General features: G+C 35.9%; 1 protein-coding gene across 6 annotated transcripts in view; it reads left to right on the top strand.

Moving 5' to 3' along the window:
* Positions 1 to 24,968, top strand: part of DENND4C (DENN domain containing 4C) — a 64,918-nt gene that overhangs the window by 38,146 nt on the left and 1,804 nt on the right. For 5 of the 6 annotated variants that reach the window (XM_061355275.1, XM_061355274.1, XM_061355279.1 and 2 more), the window contains 21 exons: positions 964 to 1,182; positions 2,192 to 2,337; positions 3,509 to 3,544; positions 3,766 to 3,896; positions 4,744 to 4,876; positions 5,345 to 5,551; positions 6,206 to 6,334; positions 7,087 to 7,231; positions 7,562 to 7,708; positions 9,960 to 10,085; positions 10,889 to 11,029; positions 12,272 to 13,423; positions 15,049 to 15,225; positions 16,788 to 16,897; positions 17,346 to 17,521; positions 18,482 to 18,664; positions 19,674 to 19,863; positions 20,769 to 21,014; positions 22,330 to 22,447; positions 23,420 to 23,573; positions 24,710 to 24,774. In XM_061355275.1, the coding sequence (XP_061211259.1) occupies positions 964 to 1,182; positions 2,192 to 2,337; positions 3,509 to 3,544; positions 3,766 to 3,896; positions 4,744 to 4,876; positions 5,345 to 5,551; positions 6,206 to 6,334; positions 7,087 to 7,231; positions 7,562 to 7,708; positions 9,960 to 10,085; positions 10,889 to 11,029; positions 12,272 to 13,423; positions 15,049 to 15,225; positions 16,788 to 16,897; positions 17,346 to 17,521; positions 18,482 to 18,664; positions 19,674 to 19,863; positions 20,769 to 21,014; positions 22,330 to 22,447; positions 23,420 to 23,573; positions 24,710 to 24,774 (4,131 nt within the window). The remainder of the gene's footprint in view (positions 1 to 963; positions 1,183 to 2,191; positions 2,338 to 3,508; positions 3,545 to 3,765; positions 3,897 to 4,743; positions 4,877 to 5,344; positions 5,552 to 6,205; positions 6,335 to 7,086; positions 7,232 to 7,561; positions 7,709 to 9,959; positions 10,086 to 10,888; positions 11,030 to 12,271; positions 13,424 to 15,048; positions 15,226 to 16,787; positions 16,898 to 17,345; positions 17,522 to 18,481; positions 18,665 to 19,673; positions 19,864 to 20,768; positions 21,015 to 22,329; positions 22,448 to 23,419; positions 23,574 to 24,709; positions 24,775 to 24,968) is intronic. The other variant, XM_061355278.1, reaches the window with a different exon arrangement.

The raw sequence follows: 24,968 nt of genomic DNA on the forward strand, positions 1-24,968 counted from the left end.
TTCTTCTTTCTAACTGTAGATAAGCTCTTTAAAGTAAGCTGGTTCAGAGTTGGGTTGCATCATTACAGAGAAAGAAACAATGGTATAGCCTCACAGATATACAAAATTTGTAAATTAAAGAAACAGAAAAGTGCATTCATTAAGAGGTACTTTCCTCAATTTTCCTTTTGTTTTTTTCTTTTTCTTTTTGTTTTTTTTTTTTTTTTTGCAGAGACCCTTTACTTCATGTGTTAGAAAAGCTCAACTTTTCTTTTGGTTTTATCAGCAGGGTATGTCATGAAATCTACCTAATACAGAATTGCTTCCTAATTTTAACTTGAGCAGAACCAGTGGTCTTTTTAGATAGATATTTTTTTCTATTTTGGCAATATTATAATATTGCCAAAGTTATAATACGTTATAATATTTTCTAGTGTAGAAATACTTTATGGCAATTGATATTTTTGTTATGATAAAAAGAGTGGAAATAAAATTTTCAGCAGTACCTGCTACTGTTTTTTCAAGAGTGCAAGAGTAAACTCTGAATGTCATCTACTTGTTTCTTCCCTTTGGTGCACTCAAATGTTAGAATTTTGACTAGAAAAATAGTTTTAGGCCATTTTTTTCTGGATGTGCAATCTTCAGAACTGGGAAAATGTGGTCCTTTGTATTTGTGTTGATACATTACTGGAAAGGTACATCCAGTTGTATATGTGGTAGCATTACCTCAACTGAGATCCTCCTCATTGTTTTATGTCCTAGAGGGCTGGATGAATTAGAAAAACACAAAATCACCTCTTGAAGTAACCTGTATTTTATATAGGCCACATCAACTGGAAAATAATCACAGGTTTTCTAGTATTTGTCACTTCTGAATATGGGCATGTATAAAAAAAGAAAAATTAATTGTCAGCATTATGTAAAACTTACTTGCTTGAATGTACTGAGTTTTAATATAGGATTATATGTGTTTCTTATTGGTAGTTCATAGGAAAACTCAAGAAGGGTCTGCAGTGGAGATGACTCCTATTGAGGCAGATTTCTCCTGGCAGAAGAAAATGACAGAACTCGAGATGGAGATCCAGGAAGCTTTTCTCCGTTTTATGGCATCTATTTTAAAGGGTTACAGAACATTCCTCAAGCCAATCACACAGGCACCTTCAAATAAAGCAACTGCTGCTGATTCTTTGTTTGACCATCAAGGTGAGGGTGAGGCAAACCAGCTGCTGGTAGCATTGGCAGTGTTACAGTTTTAGGGTTGAGGAGGTGCTGAACTTCAAAAGCTCAACGTTCACTTTGGTTGTACAGATCTTAGCAAAATTTAAAATTGCAATTGTATAAACTTAAACTATTCAAATGTGGTTAGAATATGGATATACACACATAGAACTTCAATTTTGCATTATCTGAAGTATTAGAAAAACTGTCGTTCAGTAGCATGATGCACTGTCTGTGTGGTATATTCCATAAGGGCATTTGGAATATTTGAATAATTTGGAATGTTAAGAATTTCTCAATTTGTACAAAGCAAATGCCAGAAGCCCTATAATGAAGAGGAAAATAACGCTCTTTATATAAATGGGAAGATAATAGAGAATGGGGTAGAGATCAGAAATATAACAAACAAAACAGCGGTCAGCAAAGGTCATCTTATTTTCCTCATCACCTTGACTTTTCAGATGTTTATGATTGAATGCTAGACAAAATGTCACAAGGGTTTTTTTTATTTGTGGTGGTTGTGCTTTGGGTTTTTTTGTTTGCCTGTTTGTTTGGGGGGTTTGTCCCATTTTGTATTTTAATTAATGGAAGAGAGATTTGAGAAGAAATTTTTAGTCAAAGATTTGGAAAGTTTTAAATGTTTTCAGGCCCACACCTCCTGGGATAACAATTTTAATTTTAGTATTGTTTTAACTGTTAGGTATTTGTGGTTTTATACAAGGTAATCATTTCTTTTTTCTTGCACAAAAAGTCAACAAACACAGCAGAATACATGGAGGTGGCTGTTTGCCAAATATTGTCAACTATGGTAAAAATAATTACGTAAAAAATGCTGTTATTTTAATCTTCCACCTGCAACTAGTGCTCAGTAATTGTTTTTATGGATCAATACTTTATGTATTACCACTTTAAATATTTAATGTTGACACTTTACATGTTAATTTCTTACGGTACTTGTAACGGGTATTCAGTTGTCTGTTATTTTTTTAACCAGGATTTTTAAAAAGCAGAGACCGTGCCTATACAAAATTCTACACACATCTCACCAAAACACAGATATTCAGCCGCTTTATTGAAGAGTGCAGTTTTGTGAGTGACAAGGATACTGGCTTGGCATTTTTTGATGACTGCATAGAAAAGGTGAAAACTGTGTTGCAACACTGTTAATATATACTTCAGTTTTGTGTTATTGTCCTGGTTTTTAGTTTTAAAGATAGATACCTTCTGTTTAAGGGATTGCAATTCTTCATGGCTATTGTGGAGTCATTTTATTCCTTAATCTTTTTGCATGATCATAATTTTCTTTGTTGATGCACAAAATTTCATTAAAGCCCTTTACCATGTCAAACTATAAGATACTGTGAGAAATACCAGTCGCTGACACTTCAGCACAATGCCATCCATGTCCTCCCCTTGAAAGTTAATCACCCTTCCTCTAATGTGGAATTATCTACCAGTGGTCATCAGCCGTTGTTGCTCAATTTAAACCTAAACCACAAAAACACACCTAGTGCTCCACTTACAGTCTAAACTGATTCATGTAGATCAGATCCCTTTTTATTGTCTGTATTTTATATGAAAGCTATATAACCCATTCTTGGCTCTTTGAAACAAAAGTCTCTTCAGTATCTTTCTGGTGTGGATGGGCTACTGAGTTCATAGCTTCATCTATGAATGAGGAGTTCACAATACAAAAATTGGGAGCAAGAGAATTATATGTATTTTTTAAAGGTTTATATATATGATTCTTTCTGGACAGAACTTTAATTTTCATACTAAGTTCTTACAGAATGAGTCTTTGATTTAGTATTGATTCCAAACAAATTAACACTTGTAAACAGACCCTAAAATTAGGTTTTTAAAAGTTTCTTTGCCTTATTTTTCTTTCTGCTGAGTATGGGGTATGGATATAGAGTATGTATCTAGATTATACTATGTTTAATATTGTTAATAGTTTGTTATTATTGCAGGTTGTTAATGTGTTGCATTCTTAAATTGTCTATTGAAAATAGCAGATTCTTAAGTTTAACTGAATGAAAGCACTTTCCTTTGATAGATTTAGGATTTTGTACTTAGTAGATAATGTCAACAGATTGGAAGCATGCTGATTGCTGCAGTTGTTTACTTTCAGCAAAGGAAGTATTTGAAAAGAGATTGATTGCCTCTGCACTAATGTGAAAATTTATTGTTTCTTATTCAATATTTCAATAAATGACAGAACTTTAACAGAATTATTTGGGAACTTTTAATTTTTTTTTATTATTTTGTTTTTTTAGTTAAGAAAATAAGTTTTTTCTTTCTCTTTTCCCAGCTCTTTCCAGATAAAGGAACAGAAAAAGGAGAGAAGGTACTTTGTCCTTCAAAATGTTTAGGGATATCTGATTTAGAAATAAAAATGAAAAAGATGTTTGAATAATCAGAATAAATATAATTTTATATATTGCATATATATATATAATCAAGTACAGTATATATTAAGAATATTTTTACAGGTACTAACATAGTATTAAAAAGGACATTTTATCCTGAAGTCAGACTATGTACTTAGAGTTCCAATTATGTTTTCAGGTTGATGTGGATTCTGTTGAAGAGGCACGGTTGATTGAGCTTGATGAGTCACAAAAAAGTGAACACACAGTGTTCATAATGCCACCAGAACCTCCTGCTGATGATGGACAGGACCGAGTGCCAAAATACAGGTACAAGTTAAACAGCCACATCTGGTAAAAGTAGATTAACTAGATTGTTAAACAGTGCAGATGTTCCATCTTGGGGTGAGACTTGCCTTACTATAATGCTCAGAAGAATCTTTAAGAAGGTGGGAACCGCCCAGATTCTGGTACGTTTCCGACGCTCTGGAAGTCAGCGTTTTGTGTGTGAATTTTGATTTTTATTTTTCAGTAGCTTCTTGCTAACTTTACAGTAATACCTTTCCACTTGTCTTCAGTGTCTTCCTGTCTGAGCCATTTATGTGTATTTTGTATCAACTGCAGTGCACTTTGTTTCAGTTGGAGTGACAGAGCAGTGGGTAATGGATCTGCCCGGTACTGTTGGTCTCCAGCTGGTGAACCAAAAGATCAAAACACTCACTCCACTTTTCAGACTTTCATTCAGTGTTTTTCAGCCCTGTGCAGGAAATTTCGAGCTTCAGACACCACGTATGATTTTTTTCTTCCGTCTTTCATGGAGGTCACAAAGGTTCTATTTCCAACTGTTGCCCTGGTTTAATCATCATCTGTGTTTCCCTGACCTTCATGACACGAATGGCATTCTAGTTCTTGTTTCCACTGTCTATGGAGATCTAATATCCAAGGCATCTTCTTGTAATATCTTTGTGAATAAGGCTTAAAGGGTCTTGCTATATTCTTCTTCCCACTCCCCCCCCCCCTTTTTACCCCTCTTTACGCCTCACCCCCTACTTCTTTATTCTCATGTTTGTCAGTTCTTTGCACACAAATTGTCTTTGTATGACTTTCCTGATATCATCAGGTACGTGAAAAGCTTTTCTTTTCTGTTTGTTTTTTTTTTTGTTTCTCATCTGTATAGCTATAAAAACTTCCCACGACTAGATTTCAAGCTCTTTGACAGGCCGCAGGAGCTCAAGCTCTCCTTCAGCAGACACTCAGCTGGAAGCAGCATTTCAAATAGTCCTGCACTTATGGCAAAGAGGACAAAACAGGTCAGATGAGTCTTACTGTAATTACTGTATGAACACTGAAATATACAAAGGTTTTTGGTAAAATTGGCACTTCCTATTTATAAGTTAATATTGTTAGAGGTTAGGTCTTTGTAACTACTGAGAATCAACACTTGCAAAAGGAAGAAACAGAGGGCAGCGAATAAAGAAATTAGCCTCTGAGATTACAGTTTATTATCAAAAGCACTTTTTAGTCTGTAGTAAAAAAAAAAAGCAAATTAAAATTAGTGCTCAAATGGTGAAGGGAAAAAAAAAAAAAAAAAGAGGATCCTGATGCTCCTTTTTGCTTGCAGAGAGTCTTAATAACAGAGTGGTAAGAAGAGAGCTTCAGTTGAATGTTTGTCCATTATTACTAAATGTTTACCTTTAAGGAGCCAGTATCTGAGTAATGGCTTCTACATTCAGGATGTTACATCTTTTGTGTGCTTTTTTATTTTGTCACCCTTACAGGAGATAAAAACAGCCCATAAATTAGCCAAGAAGTATTACTTAAGTCCCCCACAATGGGCAAAGTGTCTCTTCAGTCATAGTTACAGCCTGTGGTTTATTTGTCTGCCAGCCTATGTCAGAGTTGCACATCTCAAGGTCAAAGCACTGCAGCAGGCATACGATGTTCTAATTAAAATGAGGAAAACTGATGTGGAACCACTAGATGAGGCAAGTGTGAATGGAAAAACTGTTATCATAAAACATGGGATAGAAGACAAGGTGCAAATGTAGCGCATTTCACCACCAGACTGAGCATACTTACAGTTTGACCTGTTTTAAAGACACCTTGAAGTGATCTCAAAGAAGTCTGCTTAACTAGGGCAGCTGGAAATGCATTTTCTTTTTCATCATGAGCTTAGTGTTGAGATTAGTGTTGCTAATCTTCTCCCAGACTTCTTCAAGAAGGAAGTTCTTGAATATCCTGGTTTTTAAATGCACTTTGCATTAATATTTTACAGCCTTACTGAACTGAAGGGATAATGGGTTTGTGTGCAGCATACTTTCTTTCAGTAGTATGCACAGGCACACAGCAGCAAGTTCTCCTGCTTTTTGTGTGGGTGTTTCCTTCCCTCCTTCATTTCGCAAACAGAAGAACCGAGTGGAAAAAACTTCAGCGTTCTCAACAAAGGGACTGCTGATGTTATTTCAGCTAGTGTGATTTCCTGTTTAACTCTTGCTCCCTCTTCTGGCTGTTGAGTTTTGGGTAGCTGCCCTCACACGGCTTTCCCTTTTACATGTGTAGAAGTTGGAAATCAGGGAAGAGCTTAAGCTGTTTCAAAATCCTTGTCATCAATCCATTTATGCATTTCTGTATCTTGTTAGGTCTGCTACAGAGTTGTTATGCAGCTCTGTGGACTGTGGGGACAGCCTGTTCAGGCTGTGAGAGTCCTCTTTGAAATGAAAAATGCTGGAATACAGCCAAATGCAATCACCTATGGTTATTACAATAAGGTAAGAGAAGTCTTAGCAAGGGGTACTGGCCCACTGTCTCTGTTGTCTCTCCCCTTGTCCTGTAGCGTGTCTTGAGGATCGTTTCTTACAGCTCTTCACTTGGATATGCTGATCCTGCTGGGCATGCGGTCATTTTGGAAAGCTTATGGTTCAGTGGATCTACACTGTATGATTTTACACTGTTAAGTTTACATCCCTGTGCTGTTTGGCTAGCCAAAAATTCTGTTGAAATACACATTTATCATGTTTCCACTTCCACATTTTGAAACCTGTCTAGTGCTTCCACGTCAAATCCATGTGTTCCTAGGTATAACCTTTAAAGTAGCAGGATCCATGCTGGATGAAGGCTGGAATTAAGCTAACTGAAGTAGCCTCCCCCCTTTTCCTTGCTTCCAAGTTCCTGCTAGATCCTGATGAAACTTCTTAGTAAAGTAAACTTTGTAAAGTCATGGGAAAAGAGATGATCTTTTGTTGCTGCCAAAGTGTATAAATAAGAACAAACCCCATCTTGTTTACTTAAAGAAATCTTAATCCGTTATTTATTGTTACTCAGCTATTGTATCCAGAGCTGTGGGATAAAAGGAATAGCTTATAAAAGGGAACAGGTCATAAAAACACAAATAAATGTGTTTCTTCACATGGTTGACAGGAAATGTCTTTTTTTGAGTACGGAAAGAAAAGCTTCTCACTGTGCTGTGTTTATTAGTGTAACTTTCTTACTGGTTTTGTTATTGCTATGTCTTTTTCTGTAGGCAGTCTTAGAGTCATCTTGGCCTAGCAGTAACCGCAGTGGCATATTCCTTTGGACAAAGGTACGAAATGTAGTTCATGGCACAGCACAGTTTAGGCAGTGCTTAAAGAAATCAACGCAGAGCCCACGAATACCTTTGATATCAGGTAATAAATTAGTTAAATGAACTTATTTCTGCTGGACAAGAGCATGACATGCTTTCTGAGGGATTACAGCTAACTTTGTGACTTTCACAAGTGGAAAATCTTTCCTGATGTGTATGGAAATTGATAATTGCCAACTTGATGCTTGAAACCATCTTGAAATGTCTTTCATAAACCGAAGAATTAATTGTCTGAATTCTGTTGCTAGAATTTCATATTCTTATTTTTATGTGCAAGCAAAAGTATTTACTGTTATCTGAAGAGGTTAGATCTGTTTGAAAAACTAAGAAGTTAAATCCTCTCTTACTAACCAGCTCTCGTTCATGTCTTTAGCTCTGCGAAGTGCCAGGGGTGGAAGTGTTGGGGACTTGGTGAGCCATGGTAGTGTGGATAGCTCTAATGACGCTTACAGTGGGGAGCACGCTGTCTTCGTCAGTGACTTAGTCAGGCTTGATTCCCTTGATAATCAGTCTAGCACAGGTACTAGATTCTGCTGGGTTTCAATACTAGCAGACCTCCAAAAGGCTAAATTTTATAGTTTCCTTTTGATTTCTCCTCCACAATCACCACCTTCACCTTTGGGTCTGTAAAGAACAAAACATGGAGTTAAACTGTGTAAAGAAAAAGAAATACCCCACTGTTGAATATTACTCCTTTACCACAGATCATGCTGTTTTTTCAGTTCATGCTTTTTCTTTAGAGTGAACCATAGCAACCATTGAGTGAACCAAATACTGTCCTGTTAAAATAAATGTCTTGCTGTGGTCTCATAAACCTTGCTTTTTATGCTAATCTTCAGAAAAGGTATGAAGCATCTGACAAATTTTACGTATTATTATTTATTAACAGAAGTTATAGTCTGTGTGAGTAAAACCGTTCTCTGCATTAAAGGAAAGGAGTGAAAGTTGCTAAGATGATTAGAAGCCAACTCTTTAAAATGGTGTTCCTTACGGTAATCTGGAAATTACCATATGGTAATCCGGAAATGCCTAATCAGCATTCCTGGAGTTAGCATGTGGTGTTTGGTTATAGTAAACTGTGCTTTTAGAGGCCATATTCGAGCTTCTTAGTAGTAGTTGCTAAACTTGGAAATAAATACAGAAACTATAAGAACCTTGTCATACAGTCTGTATGAGAAAGGTGACAAGCTGGGGAAAAACTCTTGACTTAAACATAGTATGCACTCTTCTAGACAAACTGGAGTAAAAAGTGTGTACGGGAAATTAATCACTTGAGATGGCAAGACAAAATCCCTAGTTCTCCGTATCTGCTTAAATAATGATTACGTCCTACCTGTGCACAGTCTCAACTAAACTTTCTTTCTGTGTGTACTTCAAAACTTAAAGTACAAATGGTTCTTGCACACTTTTCATGTTTTTAATATCTTGAGCCCTTCTGTAAAGAAAACTTTGGCTGATTCCTGTGCTTCATCTGATATGCCTGCCTAGATTACTGAACTTCCCTCTCTTTGCTCTTTGTTGCTCTGCTTTTCGCTCTTTGCTGTCTCTTGAGTGCCGCATTTGTCCTTGGCTATCACGGTGTGGGGTGCAGACTTGTATGGTGTGAAGCCTTGGATGCACGTGTGCATTATTTCTACCCTTGAATGTTACTTCTGCAGGTAATTCACCCATTTATTGATAGGGTGGTTTTACTTCTGTGCAAAGCAGCCATTATTGAAATGATGGTAGAGGGAAAATAAGGATGGAAGAATGTCAGGACCTACTTTTCTGTGTAAAATTTTTTTAATACAGTAGCCAAATGTAATTATTGGTGGCTGCACAAACTTTTAAATTTAAATAATCTTTACATTTGCAGTTTGTTGGTAAAATAAGCAGCAGTAATAGGTATTGTAGGTAAACTGTGTCTGTCACTCAAGTTTTATGGAGGTTCCTAATACCTTTCACACTGTCTAACTTACTTACACTTTGATGTTTTTCAATACTCTCATGTATTCTAATAGGTACCCTAGGGCATATAAATAATCCTGTTTAACATGTTGCTGTGGGATATGCCCCATATAGTATTTTTGTATTTTGCATATGCAGCATTTAAGATAAAAATAACAAAGAAAAGATAAAAATGTCTTTCTATATTGTTTCCTGATCGTACAGGCTTTTTGGACTACTGTAAACTCTTGTTAAGATTGAGTTATAGCTCAATGACTGGTGTCATGGAGGAACAAACTTTTTAAAAAATGTTTCAATTTTTACTTTTTTTTTTTTTCTGTCATATTTTATACTTTGCACTATAGCACAAGGATACAGCACGGTTTATGGTACAGTTCTTTTCAGGGTTGTTTTCATTATTAGAAGCTTACTCAATTGCTGTTGTGCTTGTTGTAATTTCTTTTGTAGATGCATTTGAGAATTAATTTGCCCAGCAATGAAATATTTTATGCTCAAAGAAATGTGAAAGGAGATAAAGTGCATTAAAAGTAGTTAGTCGCTATAGTTTTCCTTAGGGAATAAGTTGGTTTTAATATGATAATTAGAAAAGTAAATTTATAGTGTATTCCCTCATTATCTCTGCTGTCACCATCACCAAGTAAATCTGTTCACAGATTACCTACTTTGGTGATTTTACTATGAACTTTTCTGGTGAAAAAAACCCCCAACAACAACAACAAAAAAAAACAGATTAATTTCAGTTTTTATATTTTTCTTACTGAAGGGAAAAAAAAAGAAGGAAATAAAACCAAATCTGAGGCATACATTTGTATTCCTCCATGCAGGTGGTCAGTCAGACCAGGGCTATGGATCCAAGGATGAACTTCTAAGAGATGATGGGGATAGTCTTCATGCAACTGAAACACAAGTAGAGAAAGATACTTCTTCTAAAGCTGAAGATCTAATAGGAGGTTAAGTATGCATGTTTACACTAATGAAGGCTTTTTGTAATCAATCTGCTTCATGCATTAGACTACTATGAGTATCTAATGTATTGAATTCATAATGTTGCCAAGATCAAAACATGAGTCTGTGAAATCTAGTGGCCTACTTCTGTGCCCTAGATAATAGCAGTAGAATACATAGAGGTAGAAAAGGCCTTTTGTTAGACTAATTTAATGTAGATGGAAAAATTGGACAAGTGCTGGAACACACAGTGTTTTGTATTCCTTTCCTCTCATTTTTGTATTTGAAAACTTGACTGAATTTTCAGCTGTACCAGTTGACCTAATAAAAGACACTGTTTTTTCTTGCAGACTCTTCCCAGTTGTAGAAAATAATGGTCATCTCTTGTCTTCCATCCTGGTTTTGCTCTTAGGTTTTCTGTATTTTGTTGTTCTCATTACTGAATCTCTTCCACATCTGTGTTACGAGGTCCTGAATGTTCATTAGGGCTTCTAAAGCTGTTATTAGGCAAAGACCCTGCATGAAAATTTGTGAACTGCCCTTCCTGCTCTACTTCAGTTAGTTGAAAAAGTACTGTGGGAAGAAATTGGCATATTTCCTAACCTTGTGAACAGCTAAGCACTCTCTGCATAATACTGTCTAGTGTCATCTGTCTGGGTGTTATGTCCAGGAAGTGTTCAGTGCCTTGTAGGACTGATCCTTTAGGTTATAATTACATAGGGAACAGTGTTTTGAGTTTGTTTTCTGTAATGGTGTAAATGAAATTATTTAGTTGAATTAACTTAAGTTCTCATTCTCTTTCTCGTAGAGGTTTTTAATGAGAAATTTGATGAAATGCGACAGCTGAATATAGAAACTCATAGTCCAGCAGACCCACCTGCTTGGGGTAGCAGTATTGTGAAAGTTCCATCTGGCATTTTTGATAGCAGTGGAAGGAAAAGCGGTAGTGGTGAGTCACTGGGTGAAACAGCTTGCTGAAGCACTGATCTTGTTGTACTATATGTTTTGCAGTCTTTTTCATGCTGTGGAATGAAACAAAACATCTATTTGAGGTGCATATAACTTGCATGACAGTTGCATGCAAACAAAAGAATTACTCTTCCTTTTGCACTTAAACCTCACTAACCTTGGACAAGCCTCTTTTTTTCCTGTCTTACATTGCCACTGTGTAACTTGGGAACAGTGCATGCACAGCCATACAAAATTTATCTACCTATCTAGAGCTTTACAGTGAAGAAGACTTGTTGGAAGACTTTGGCTTTTATATAAAAGCCAAATCTTGGGGCTTATTTTTTTTCTGCCTTTGTGCCTTTTCTTGACTCAGGCAATGTAGTCCAGCTTCAGTATAGCTTAGTAGCAAATCATATAATTGAGCCTCAGGCAAAAAGTGGTCCTGAACCTTTCTGGCAATTATGAGAGCTGATGACTAGTCAAGAAGCAGCATCAATATGAGACTCAAACACCCTCCAGTAGAGGGATGTGGTACATCAGGGTGCTTGACTTAGGGAGGTTATTTTATAGCCAACACAGCTTTCTAGGCAATAAGTATTTCCAATTCCCCAAGGAAATGGGAATATTTATAAATTCAGTTTATATCATCCATGTGGTAAATTTAATGAGCTTTTTCTAAAAATGGTTGTGTCATAAATGAAATGATGCTTCTATGTTGTGCAGACACACACAATAGGTTTGGGTTTTGTGGGTTTTTTTTTCTAGAACCAGGATGGAATTTGATGTATACAACTCTGAATATAGCTCTGGAAAAACAAAACAAAACCCCAAACAAAAACCCACAACAAAACAAAACCAACCCCAAACAAATCTGAACAAAAAAAAAAAAAAAAAAAACACCCAAAAAACCCCAGAACAATCTTACTTATAATTGCACTTTCCCTTGGTTAATGGATGTAGTACCTGGTCTGTGCCAAGTATTGGCACAGGGAAAGGAGGCAGAAGCCATAAAAGGCTTTGACTTCAGGGAGTCAAAGTGTAGATGACTTTTGATCTGCAGGATGCCTTTGCAGCCAATAAAATAACTTGTTAATGCTGGTGTAACTTAGTAATGCGTAACTTGAGACTGTGGAGCTCCAGGTCTTCTCCCCAGTAAGGAGATACAGAGATTTCACATGATTTCAGGAAATAAACATTTTCTGTGGCTATGGATACCATATTAATGCCTTTTCTCTTTTAGAAACCGGTTCTAGTCCACTGGTCATAACTCAGGATTCAGCTGAAGATGCAGTCTTTGGCGATGTTTCTCCTAAGAAAACAAGTGAAAGAAGACAGAAGAGGCAGAAACTGTTTTCAGAGAGAAGCTGCAGTTTCAGCAGTGAAAGCAGAGCAGGAATGCTCATGAAAAAAGGCAGCTTGGACTTGCATTCTAAAGAATTGGCAATAATGATGGGAGCAGATGCCAAGATCCTAACAGCAGCTTTATCTGGGGCCAAAACTTCACCCTCTCACATGAGGAAATCCCACAACTTTGAAAGCATTATTGACCAGGAGATTTCTGGCATAAGTGGCACGTGGAATTGTGCGACTGAGAGTGACTGGGAATTGGAGCATAGATCTTCACCAGTGCTGGAAGAACCTGGGGAAGGGCATGAGTATCTTGAGAATGGAAGAGATGAAAACTTGACCACAGTGGAAGCCCTAAACCTAGAACAGTCAGTTGAGTCCAAAAACGAGAAACCAGAATCCAAAGACAGAAGTACTAAAAGGAATAGCTTATATGGAGTGCTTAAGCCTATTGAAAGGGAAGATGTTGAAGTAGGCTTGGACCCTTTATCTTTGCTGGCTACTGACAGCACAGAACCAAGGCATCTGGAACCTGAGGAACAGTTGGTGTCACCAGTTGCAGCGCGTAATTTGGCAGATGAAATAGAAAGTTATATGAATCTGAAGAGCCCCTTGGGTAATAAGTTTCCCAGCATGGAACTGCACAAGCTGGATAGGGAAGCAGAATCCTCTGGTACACTTGGTCACTCCCAAGAAAGAAGGTCAAGCCTGCCTTTGGATCCTGTCCTGCCATTCCCAAAGTCTTATGAAAGTCAGAGTAGTCCTTCTGTCTCCAGATCCAAAACATTCACTGTACGACCAAAGCAACAAACCCACCTGCAAGTTCAAAAGGAGCGGTCTTCATCTTTGACAGGACTGGGTCGTTCTTCTCCACATGGCTCATTAGGGTCTGTCGTAACAACTTTATCCAATCTGAAGCTGGACAATATACTGTCTGGACCAAAAATGGATGTCCTGAAATCAGGCATGAAGCAGGCTGCCAATGTAGCCAGTAAGATGTGGGGAGTTGTAACTTCAGCATATAGTTACTCAGATGATGAGGCAAGTGTTTTCCAACGTGAAAAATTTGGGTAGACAAAGCTAGAATCATAAGTCTGTGTCCAAAACATTGCTTCATGAGATGGTGTTTTTATCAAGTATTAGCTTTCATTAGCTAACACAAATAGCACTTAATGTGTGGTGGAGTTTTTCTCTGTCATTAAAAAACACTTTTCAGACAAAATCAAATTAAATAGTCTTGATGCAGTAAGCTTAAAATTTAACCTTTTTTTCTCAACATTCCCCCTTCCCTGTTTATTTATTTATCTATGTTTAAAGAAACTGCACCAAGAAACCCTACAAAGAGCAAAATTATGTCATCTTAAATGATACCGTACTACCTGTCTTATTTTAAAAAATTAAGGAAAGGTTATGAAAAATCAAACCTAAGAAGCCAGGTTGGTGATTTAAAGTTGAAAGTAGAAAAGGACAGCCTGAGATCTAGTAAATTCACTCATCAGAAATTTTAAAAGTAAATGTTACGGTTCTTGTGTGAGCGCAATTGATTAACAGTCTTTTTCAGAGTAAAGCAGCATAGAGTATAATGACACAAATGAAAGATGAGATGGAGGAATGAATATTATAACTTCCTTCTTTACATATATGTCTTGTTATTGTGGCTTCAAACTTAGGTTTGGCCTTTTTTTTTTTTGTTTGTTTGTTTTGTTTTGTTTTGTTATCCTAAAGGCTCCTGCTTGATCCATTTAGCCCCTTAATCTGATTTGGCTTTAAGGATCTTTTGTCTCTCCTTGTGAGGCTGTTAAGACAGATTCTTGTTTCCTTTTTCAAATTCTCCCTCCATTCCTCAAACTTTATAAAAGATGTGAAACGGAAAGATAGTTCTCTGGCTTTATTTCTATGTGAAGAAAATTTAACTTATGTTACTAATAGGGTCTTTTCTATTAAATAAAAAAAATATATATTTCTTACTAGTATTCGTTTAAGCTGATTCTGACTGTGACAGTGAAAACTCACTCGTTACCTTTCTTTCCAATTTTTTTTTTCTGTGGCTTAGGTTTTGCTGTGTGCTTTTCTATTATACTTACCTGTTCTGTAGAATTTTGTTTAATGGCACATCATAATCTCTCCTGAACATGATTTGATTTCCCTCAAAAATCTTTTGTCTTATTTCTGCAACTTTTCATTTTTAATATCCTAATTTTCATACTTCATTGCATCTTGTGGCTTAGTGACTGTGTTATTGCTGCATCATTTCAGCTGATACGTTTTATTCCTGTTTTCAATTCTGGAAATTTCACTTTCTGATTTTTTTTTTCTGATAATTCCTTTTTCCTGATAATTTCTTAATTTTGAGTAATGTTTGCCAAATCAAAATTTTTGCATCATTTTTTCTGTTTCTCCTGTAATAAAGACATTTATATTTCAGTTGCTTTGTCACTCAGTTTGATCTTCAGCTAAGTATTTTTGCTCATGAAGCCTTTCATTTTTCCAATATCATTGTGGTTTGTCCAACATCTCTTCTTTTTGGGGTTGCATAGATTTATCTTAAATGTAAGAATTTTTTTTACATGGGGTTTTCATCTGCTCCTTAATTCTTTATTTATTAGGATAAAATGGAAGTCAAATAATTGATCTGGAATGCTATTTTTCTTCTTTTTGTATTAAAGGAAGAAAACAATCGACCGGACTTTAACTTCCCTGCTGGTTTTGAAGATAATATTTTGGGAGATAATCTGACATCAAGAACTGGTGTCCCAGGGCTCATTACAAATGAGCTTGCACAAAGCACTACTAGTCTTGGCAGTAGCAGTAGCAGTGGAGAGGCAGGAAGGCAGCATTACAGTGCACGTGAGATTGGGGTTTTTTGTTTGGGTTATTTATTTGTTTGTTTGTTTTTTCCATCATAACTTGTTTATAATGTAACAAACAGGGAAAACAGATGTGTGTGAAATGATTCATAACAATGGAAGCTATGGTAATTTGAAATTATTTAAAACCCTGAAGTACAAGCAAATTTGTACTTCTCTTCTAAACTTCCATCTTGTGATAGCAAATAGCTAATGCTTCTCTTCATTGAATGTTTAAAAAATTGATAAAAAACCACAGCAATTTAACTGTAAATATACTTCTGTATATGTGATAGGAAGATTGCTAGCTAGTTATAGCCAGGAACATATGCTCAGTCATGGAAAGTCAAATATCCTGAAAGTTCTTGAAATACTAATACAGAAAAGCAGAGCAGTGTCCAAGAACTGCAAAACTGCTAATAGTTGCATAACTAACAGAGGCAGATCTTTCAGTGGTGGGGGTGGAAATAAAAAATAAAACCAACTCCACAGCCCCAAGGGCCAAGAAACCCAAAGCAACACACACAAAAAATTCTTAAGTTTTAACTGTGGAATGGGAGGTAATGGATGCATACTTGATTTGAAGTTGTGAAGATAAATAGGTTAATATATATGCCTATTGCTAAATTGCCCTTCCCTAACTCCCCAAAGTTCTAAAACTGCATGAAGTAAATCTAATAATTTCCAGTTCAGATTTGGTTCTTATTTTGAGAAAAAGATATGTAGGTTTGGTTTACCTTTCTTTGCAATACTTTAATGATGTGAATATCACAAAGCCATGTGCATCAAGGGAGGAAGAACTATTTTGTGGAGTGGAGATAAGCTGGCCTTACCTAGCAAAATCCTGACATGATGATCTTCTAGTTCCAGTTAGTTAGGAGGGTTATAAGAACTAACTATGAAGAGTGGCAGCTGTCAACAGAATATGTAAATTTTTTTCACAAACATGAACTTTAGCTGAAGAAGCAGAGGAGCCTTCTTTAGAGAGTGATTTATTTTTTTTTAATAGGAAAGTTTGGGATCATCAGAGGAAGTAGTGCTGGTAGTTTTGCTTTCTAAAACTGATTCCAACCATTTCCTTCTGGTAAATCCATTCCAACTCCTTTTTCCCTCCTGGGCAAAGCTCATAACCCTAAACCCAGCCTCACCAAAGAAAGATTATTTGTTTTACTGCAGTGTTAGCCAGAGATAACTTAAGCACAATAATGGCATATTTGGTATCATGTATCTTCCCTGGTACAGTTCTTCTCTTTGTTATTTACATATGGATGTATCATTCAAGAAATGTTGAACAACCTTTAAAAGTATATGTATTGAGCAATCTTACTGCTGTTTGCCATTCTCCATTCTTTCTTTGTTCTTTTGTTTCATCAGTTTGTGATATATTGTGTTAGACAAAAATAACTTCTAAATGTTAAACACAAAAATGATATTTATTGATATTGTAATTCTAATATCAGTGAAGTTACAGAGCTACACATATTTTTAAGAAGTTATATTCTTCGGGAAGAGGTGAATTACTCTTTCGTTGAATACAAGACCCAATCAGCTCTTTCTGTGCAGGTGAAATTTCATTGCCAAGAAGTATGAAAGTTCAAGATCCTGAGAAGTCAGAGCAAAGCTCTTCACATAATACTAGCCTATCCAGCATTTTCCAGAACTATGCAATGGAGGTAAGATTAATAAACTTATCCAGCCAAGGTCCACAACATCACTATAAATGTTTCTTTTGTGTTTGATTAGTTTGTTTGTGGGATTTTTTGTTTGTTTTCTTTTTTGTAGAAGCAGACATGCATTTACTTACACAATTCAAAGCAATTCATATACACTGGAGGCTTCACAGGAGTGAACATTTGCAAATGCTAAATTTGTAGCATTTCAGGGTAATGTTTCTTCCAGGTCTGACAATAACAAACAAAAATAAATTATTAGTATTTGTATTTCATAGCTAAAACTTATGCTGACAAGATAACTGAAGTATGGTCAGTAAGCAGTGATGAACTCATGTCTCCCAGCTGGCATTCTGATACCTGTTAAACTCCTGTGGACACTAAACCTATAAAGCTAATTATTAAAAAACCCTGAAACAAGACTGATAATACTAATTCTTGGCTGTTTTAGGTATTGATGTCTAGCTGCTCTCAATGTAGAGCTTGTGGTGCTTTGGTTTATGATGAAGAAATTATGGCTGGATGGACAGCTGATGATTCAAACTTGAACACTACCTGTCCTTTCTGTAAAAGTATCTTCTTACCTTTACTTAATATTGAATTTAAAGACCTACGTGGCTCTGCAAGGTTAGTGGGTTTTATGCATACTCTTTTTCTGCCTTTGCACTTGGTACAAAGTTATATTTTTTTCCAAAAGGATCTTAGTTATCTTTTCCAGTATTTTTGTCTCGATGGTTGCAAGAATGTCTGCCTGTTTGATGGTCATGATTGTACTGAAGGAAGTTGTAAGTCATGTACGCTGTTGCATTTCATTGTAAAATAGCCAAAAAGCAAAGAACCAGTTGCCTTTTACCACTTTTTATATTTTCTTTCTAAGTATAACTGTACAGAAGGTATAAATCTGGTTTTGTTTAGCTTTTAAAATAAAGCTAATGGATCATGAACATTAAAGGCATATAAAGTAGTTTTTAAATCTGTCAGCAAAGAATTGCACCCAAATTAAATTTACTAGCAGCTTTTAGTTACAGATGCTGCAGCTTATTGTTTCTCCAGTATTTCTCCAGTTTAAGCTTCTCCGCTTACTATTTTTACCTTTTTTTAATTGCACTGCGAAGGCTGCAACTTACTTTAAGGTAATTTAAAATGTATTCTCACTGTAGTGGTTATTGTTGTGAAACAGAGCTTTCATTAGTGTTCTCTAATGCTGAAACTTAGCAAAGCATGACACATTCCTGCTGTCTTGTACCTGTAATGGTATAGTCTCCTAGTCAGTAATGTCACTTTACAGTAAGAGCAATTTTCAGTGATGTGTCAGTTATTGAGATACTGTTGATGGGGAACCATGATAAATGAAGGTCACTAATGACTTACAGCATAGGATTTCTTCTTTTGCAGATCAGATCTCTGTGTTTGTTTACTTTGTTTACTGTGCCTATATAAGTTACAGTGATCAAGCTTTTAATGTTGTGTTTCCTTATTTTTATTACTTTTTGAAAGTAAAGGTAGAGATTCATAACTTTTTTTAATGACTATGCTTAAATCTTATGCTTTCTGTTTCTCTTCCCTCCCATTCCTGTTGTAACTTAGCTTTTTCCTGAAGCAAAGTACCTCGGGAGATAGTTTACAGAGTGGTACCCTTCCATTAACCACGGACCCCCTGGAGCAGAAGCTGTTGTCCAGTCCAGCTATTGCTGACTTGATCAGTTTTTCAGATCACCCACAGTCCAGCCACACCATAGCTGAAGAAACGAGCTCTGCAGCTGAGCAGAGGTAGGTAAAACAAAGGTTTAGTTCCGTCAGAAATGTATCAACACTTGCATTATTTCTCCTCTGCTTTAAAGTGAAGATTGACTTATGTACCAAGTATGGTAAAGCACAAGTTACAGAGTAACTTGATGATCATCTGTTTTCTCTTTTTTGTATGCTTTTATCAATTTGAAGTAACTGGTTCCACTAAGTGAGTGAGTATTAAGAGATACAACTCTAGAAATAAATCTTCAGATTCATCTGCTAATAATTAATAGGTAAAATAGGTATTGTTAGAACACACCTTTTAGAGACATAAATGTAATCATTACTTCTCCTTTCCTTGTGTTTAATAAGAAGGACAATGCATTATGGGGAAAAATAAGTCCATTTGCTGAAACACTATTTTGAGAGAAAAGTCTTGGACCCTTGACACTTGTACGGAGCATACATTCTATGACAAATAATACTGGTGTAAAATTGAAACTCAGAAAATAATACTACTACTTTTGAAACAGTGTGAGGGAGGAAGCATTAAGAAAGTTTGATGTTGGAAGAGGGAAGAACTGAAACAGGGCTGCTATGAATTTTGACCTTTTTGCTGGAATTTGTTAACATTATGTTGCAATAGGTACTAAGTCATATGACAGTTGCTCTACTTATGACATTTAGAGAAAGTAAATATAAAGGGAATGAGGAAGTAAAAATGAACATAATCAGAACAAGATCGTCTTTGTGTGTTGACAAAACTGCATTGCTGTTTTTCTAAGCAAGGTAAAGCTGTACCAGAGCAATGGTACCTATACAAAACTGCGATTCAGATTCATGTCTTAGGTTCTACTTAGCTGCTTTTCTGGAAGGATTGTTATATGGTTCTGTATACTGTGGAGCTACCAGGTCAAATATGATCCCTTATTAATAGAGAAACTTGGCTTGTGATACTTACTTAACAGCCTTTCTCCTCTTCTTTCTTGTTGCCATAGGAATGATGAATAGTTTCATGTTAGCATATTCTCTTTTAAAATCCAAACAGTGATGTAGCAGAAGAACAGAGTAAGGATCCCAGAACCCTGAAGACATCTCCCAGTAATCCACCAAAAAGGGGAGTGTCCTTGACTCGGAGCCACAGTGTTGGAGGTCCACTGCAAAATATTGATCTTTCCCAGAGACCATCTCATGGAATTTCAACAGTTAGTCTTCCAAACAGTCTGCAGGAAGTTGTGGTAAGTCTAGAAGCTGCACATTCAGTTGACAGCAAAAAACTGAATGCAGTGAACCTAAAATACATAATGTTCTATTCCTATCATTCCTGTCCATTTGGGGAATGGAAATGGCCAGGCATATTTTCAACATTCTTACGATTAAAAAAAAATAAAAAAAATCTTGGTTCAGTTAATCTAAAATTGGGGGGCTTTAGTACATTGTACAAATGGTGCTGATTGATTGAAATGTTCTCTCTAGCAGAATGAAACCAGTCTTTGTCTTTCTAAGACTAGAAGTTTGTTTTAAAAATATCCCAACTTCTACAGCAGACTGAACACAACAGTACAAACAGTACACAGTTGCAAGAGTGAAAGTTTGTTCCTTTTCCAAGCATTTACTTACATTCTTCCTATATGTTTTATTAGCCTTACCTCTCGAGTGGATAAGGTAAGAGCCAGTATTGAGACTGTTACATTGTTTGCATATGAAAAGAAGTGTTTCTTCTCTTTCTAGTGTTTTTTATTGGCAGGAAGCTGTCTTTAACATGTGAATACATGATTCAGTTCCACAGCTGATGTAATTATATTTCTACATTTCTACAATCTATACTGCCACCAGCTTATACAGCTTGAAACTGCACAATCAGGAGCAAGCTATAACAAATTAGCATTTTCTCTTTTTCATGTAACAGTGAGAGCTTAGGTGATTGTTCTTTAAAGTTAATAAACACCTCAATCATCACAACTGTTGATGCTATTAAAGTTATTGTGCGTTCGGTACTTCCAGATGTTTCTTCCAAATACAAAAATAAACTCTGCAATGGGGATTTCCAGGGCAAGTAATCCTGAAGTGTATTTCTGGAAGAAAATCCTTTGATTCTGTAAAACCCCACAGTTTCCTTTTGTGTGTGTTGTTCTGTTTTTAGGATCCTTTAGTAAAAAGACCTAATCCTCTCCCTGTATCCGTGCCCTACTTGAGCCCTTTGGTACTGCATAAGGAGCTTGAATCACTGTTGGAAAATGAGGGAGAGCAAGTAATTCATACATCCAAATTCATCAATCAACACCCCATAATTTTCTGGAACTTAGTTTGGTATTTCCGACGGTTGGATCTGCCTAGCAACTTACCTGGACTGATTTTAACATCTGAACACTGTAATGATGGAGTGCAGGTAAGTGGCTTCTTCCTATTAGAGCTGCAGATATTAGAAGTAAGCTACATTTGAGAGTTTGCTTCAAAAAAAGTAGGTAAGTAATACCTGAGTAGCTTGGATCTAGTTTCCTGGGTTTTATAATATAACTAGAAAGGTTTGTTTTCCACAAAGAATCTTAAAGTAAGATGTGTGAAAACAGCATTCAAATTCTAGTCAAGCCGTTCTCTTCTAAAAAGCCAGAGACTAAGATTCATTAAAGAGAAGGCTGATGCATGGAAGGAAACAAGATGTATCTGTTGAGAACTCACAAATAGCAATGCATTGAAATCCACATAGTGTGGGTTGTGTACGTCAGTATATAAACCTTTTAAGGTATTAGTCAATATTTTTTGCTCTTTTCCACTAACAGGTTTTGCTATTCAAAGACCACTGAGTTTCAGTACTATATGGATGGAAAAAAAGAACATAGGATGGATGCTATCTTTTGAGTATTTTGCTTTTTCCATTTTAAGGGAAACCTATAGGATTTGTGTATGTAATTAGCAGATTTAACATGCATACAAAAAGGTAGTATTTTCCTATCTAATTGTATGCACTGTAATTTTAAAATTCTCTCCCTCAATTTTCAAAAAAACCCAGAACCCTGGAATCAGGAACAATTTTCCAGGAAATGTAGTTGAAGACCAATACTAGTGAAATCTAAAGCATACTGGCTAAATACAATGCATTAGCAGGGTAAAGCAGAAGATGGAGCTTAATATCTGTAATTGCTTCTTTGAATTGACACACTAGTGGTAAATTTTTCTTGCCCACTAAGTCTTGCAGTATTAGAGATTCTAAAGGCACTTAATTTTATAAAATAATTATGGATCTAATATTTTGAGTACTGTATATTTTAATGGCAGCGAATGGTTCATACAAATTCTTCCTGCATGTTGGAGAGATCAACACAAGGACATGTATACCAAGTCTTAATCAGGTTAGAAACTACTACAGTGTGGCATGATAAGTGGCACAAATTAAGTAACATGCTTAGTACACAAACCCCATTTTTTGATACATGCTTATTCAAATTTTCTTCAGATAGAGAAGATTTTTCTTTAGAAAACTGAGTAGTCTTCGTACATTAGGCTAAACCAGAGAAGACAATTAAATGTTGCAGTAGTTGTGATTTTGCTCTGATTGAGTGAATTTGTCACTAGAAGACATCAACTGTTCCTGTTTGATGGATTCAAGATGAATAAAGTAAACCTTCATGAAAGAGCAATTTTTTAAATAATGAGAGTATACTGATATTTTAAAAACTTTTTTCCCTTTCTTCATGTTTTTTTAGCTTCCTTTGACGTCTCTTGCTCAAGATAGCAAGCTAGTATACATCCATCTTCTGTGGGACAATATCAACCTCCACCAAGAGCCGGGGGAACCCCTGTATATATCTTGGAGAAATCTCAGTGAGTAAAACAAATGTTACAGAAAGCAGAGGGAGGAGAGGCTATGGAAAAAACCCTTTGTTTTGTACAGTCTGAAGTGTACACAGCCCATCAAGTTGGAAAGCTTTCTTAGTATGTAAGGCATCTGGAATCCCTGAGGTACTTAACATAGTCTCAGTGTCAAATTAAGAAAATATCTTACTGATCTGAGTAAAAAGGTATGTTATCTATTCTTTATATGTCATATGGCTATAAATAGGGGAGGAAGATTTGCTGTAGATGTGGTGCTAAGTAATCTTTACCTGATTTGAATGTTTAACTGCATTATCTAGTTATATCTATGCAGACATGAAAAAGACAAATTATCTTGTATTTCTGTAACTGAATGAAAGGTAACAAGTCCCATTAATATGTACATTTGGCAGCCTACTTGACTGTCAGAAAGTAACATCAAAAAAAGCCTTTGTCTACCATAACTTGATTTGAAAGGAAGAATAACCAGACACACTGCTTATGAGAACTTGGGATTTCTTCTGATCAGCAAAAAAAACATTGTTGACATAGACTTCTCAGTCTGTGCTCTTTGATGAGAAAAGTTTCTTTGATAAGAAATATGATGGTGTTTTCTTTTGTTCTACTTCTTTTCCATTGTGTAAAAATAACCTTTGTGAACTTAGTATCTGAAACTGAAGTAGAGCAATAAGTCTGAGCTGGCAAACCATCACAGCCAGCCTCTGATGCTGGATACGCTTCAGTCTTTTGTATCTCTCTGTCACATTGAAAGCACTTGCACATGGGTAGTTGATGCATCCAGTAACTTTTGTGGTGGAATAAAGACCATTAGCAGACAAAGCGTTTCCATTGTGACAGATTTCTGTAGATTGAGTAGAGGTCCTGAATATTTATCTCACTTTCTGAAATACCTTCTTCTTATTAAAGTGAAAATATATAAGATCTTTAATGTTTAATAGTCTGTATGGTTGTGTTTCCCAGATTCTTCTGAAAAGACACCCTCTACATTGGCAGAAGATCAGCAGGCAACAAACACTTTGCTGGAGAACATTAAACTAAGTATTCAACACAATAATGTTGTTAAACCAATCAACCTGCTTCTACAGAAAGTTAAGCCAGATGTGAAACGACAGAGGTAAAGGGGTAATCTCTTCTTATTTTCTCCCCACTCAAAGTTAAGTAAGATCAGACCATATACACCTAATAATGAGAATTCAGTAAGGATGTCTCACAATATTCACTTTTATTTTGTGCTCACCAAACACTGTGTATGTTTGTTTATGCCCATGATTACAAACAGATGCATTCTGTGGCTAGATGCATAACTCATCCAAATCAAATGAATAAATAAATTCCTTGATCAAAATTGACATTTTATGAATTAATAAGAAAAACGCACATACTGACAATGGCAATTTTTTTTTTTTGGCTGCTTCAGATCTAGAAAATTTATAAATGTAAGTGTGCAGTACCCTGTTGCAGTGTATCTGGAATATTCTCCAAACTACCTGGTCATAACTATTGGAATTTTACCAGCCTGGAGTACTGGCTTAGAAAGTGTATACAGCATGATCCACAAATAAAGGGAGACATGTAAATAATGCTTCTACTGTACATTTTGCCATCTGCACTGCAATTCAGAGAGGGCTTTGTTAAAAAGCAAGCCTCTGAATTAAATTACAGGAAATAATGTAAAAAAGATGTATTCGAAGTTTATCATGCTAAGTCATCTCTGCTTCTGTGGTTTGTAGTTACTACAAAAAAAAAAAAAAAGTAGTAATCTGCCTACAGAAGAATCTTCATGAGTTCCATGAGGAAAAAAGTTAATATACCATTGTTTAGTGATATTCAGTTCTGAGACAGCTCGTGACATTCTGAAACAAAAAAAAAAAAACCAAAATATGGGTGATCTGAAATAATTCTGCTCCCTGTACTTCACCCTCATGCAGGAATAAGTTAAATAAGTGGTGCTTAATTCTATATTTCTTGTTTTTCTGGAATTTTTATGGCACATTTGACAGAGGGATTTTTCATAGAAAACTTAGCTGCTGGGATCTGGCAATACTGTATCTTCATGTGTTAAGGAAAAAAACTCAGGCACGAGGAAATCTTAAACTACCAGTCATATAGATCAGTCACTTTCTGCATAAGAAATATTAACAGAACAGTTGCAGAAACTATATAATAAAAGGTTAGCATCTTCAACATTGACTTGGTAAACTTAACGATAGTTGGTGCTTTCATTGACATGCCCTTCAAAATATTTCCTAGGAGTTTTTACAGAGAAATTCTTTTCCTCTCTCTGGTGTCTCTTGGAAGAGAGAACATTGACATTGGTAAGTTAAAAAACACTGTGAAATGCATGTGTCTGTTTCTAAAATACATGAATACTTTATGTGAAAACTAGTGTATATATTCATCCATGAGTTTCTAAGTAGCTTTTCAATTGCTGTATTTTAGTGCAAAGTACTGTGCTGTTACTCTTCAAGAAGGTGTTGCTTTTATAGAAAAGTAATTCAGATGGGGCGTT

The sequence above is a fragment of the Neopsephotus bourkii genome, unplaced genomic scaffold, assembly GCF_033783945.1.
Source record: "Neopsephotus bourkii isolate Nb327-2 ecotype Australia unplaced genomic scaffold, CSIRO-AGI_Nbou_v1 NB_788, whole genome shotgun sequence".
Taxonomy (NCBI): Eukaryota; Metazoa; Chordata; class Aves; order Psittaciformes; family Psittacidae; genus Neopsephotus; species Neopsephotus bourkii.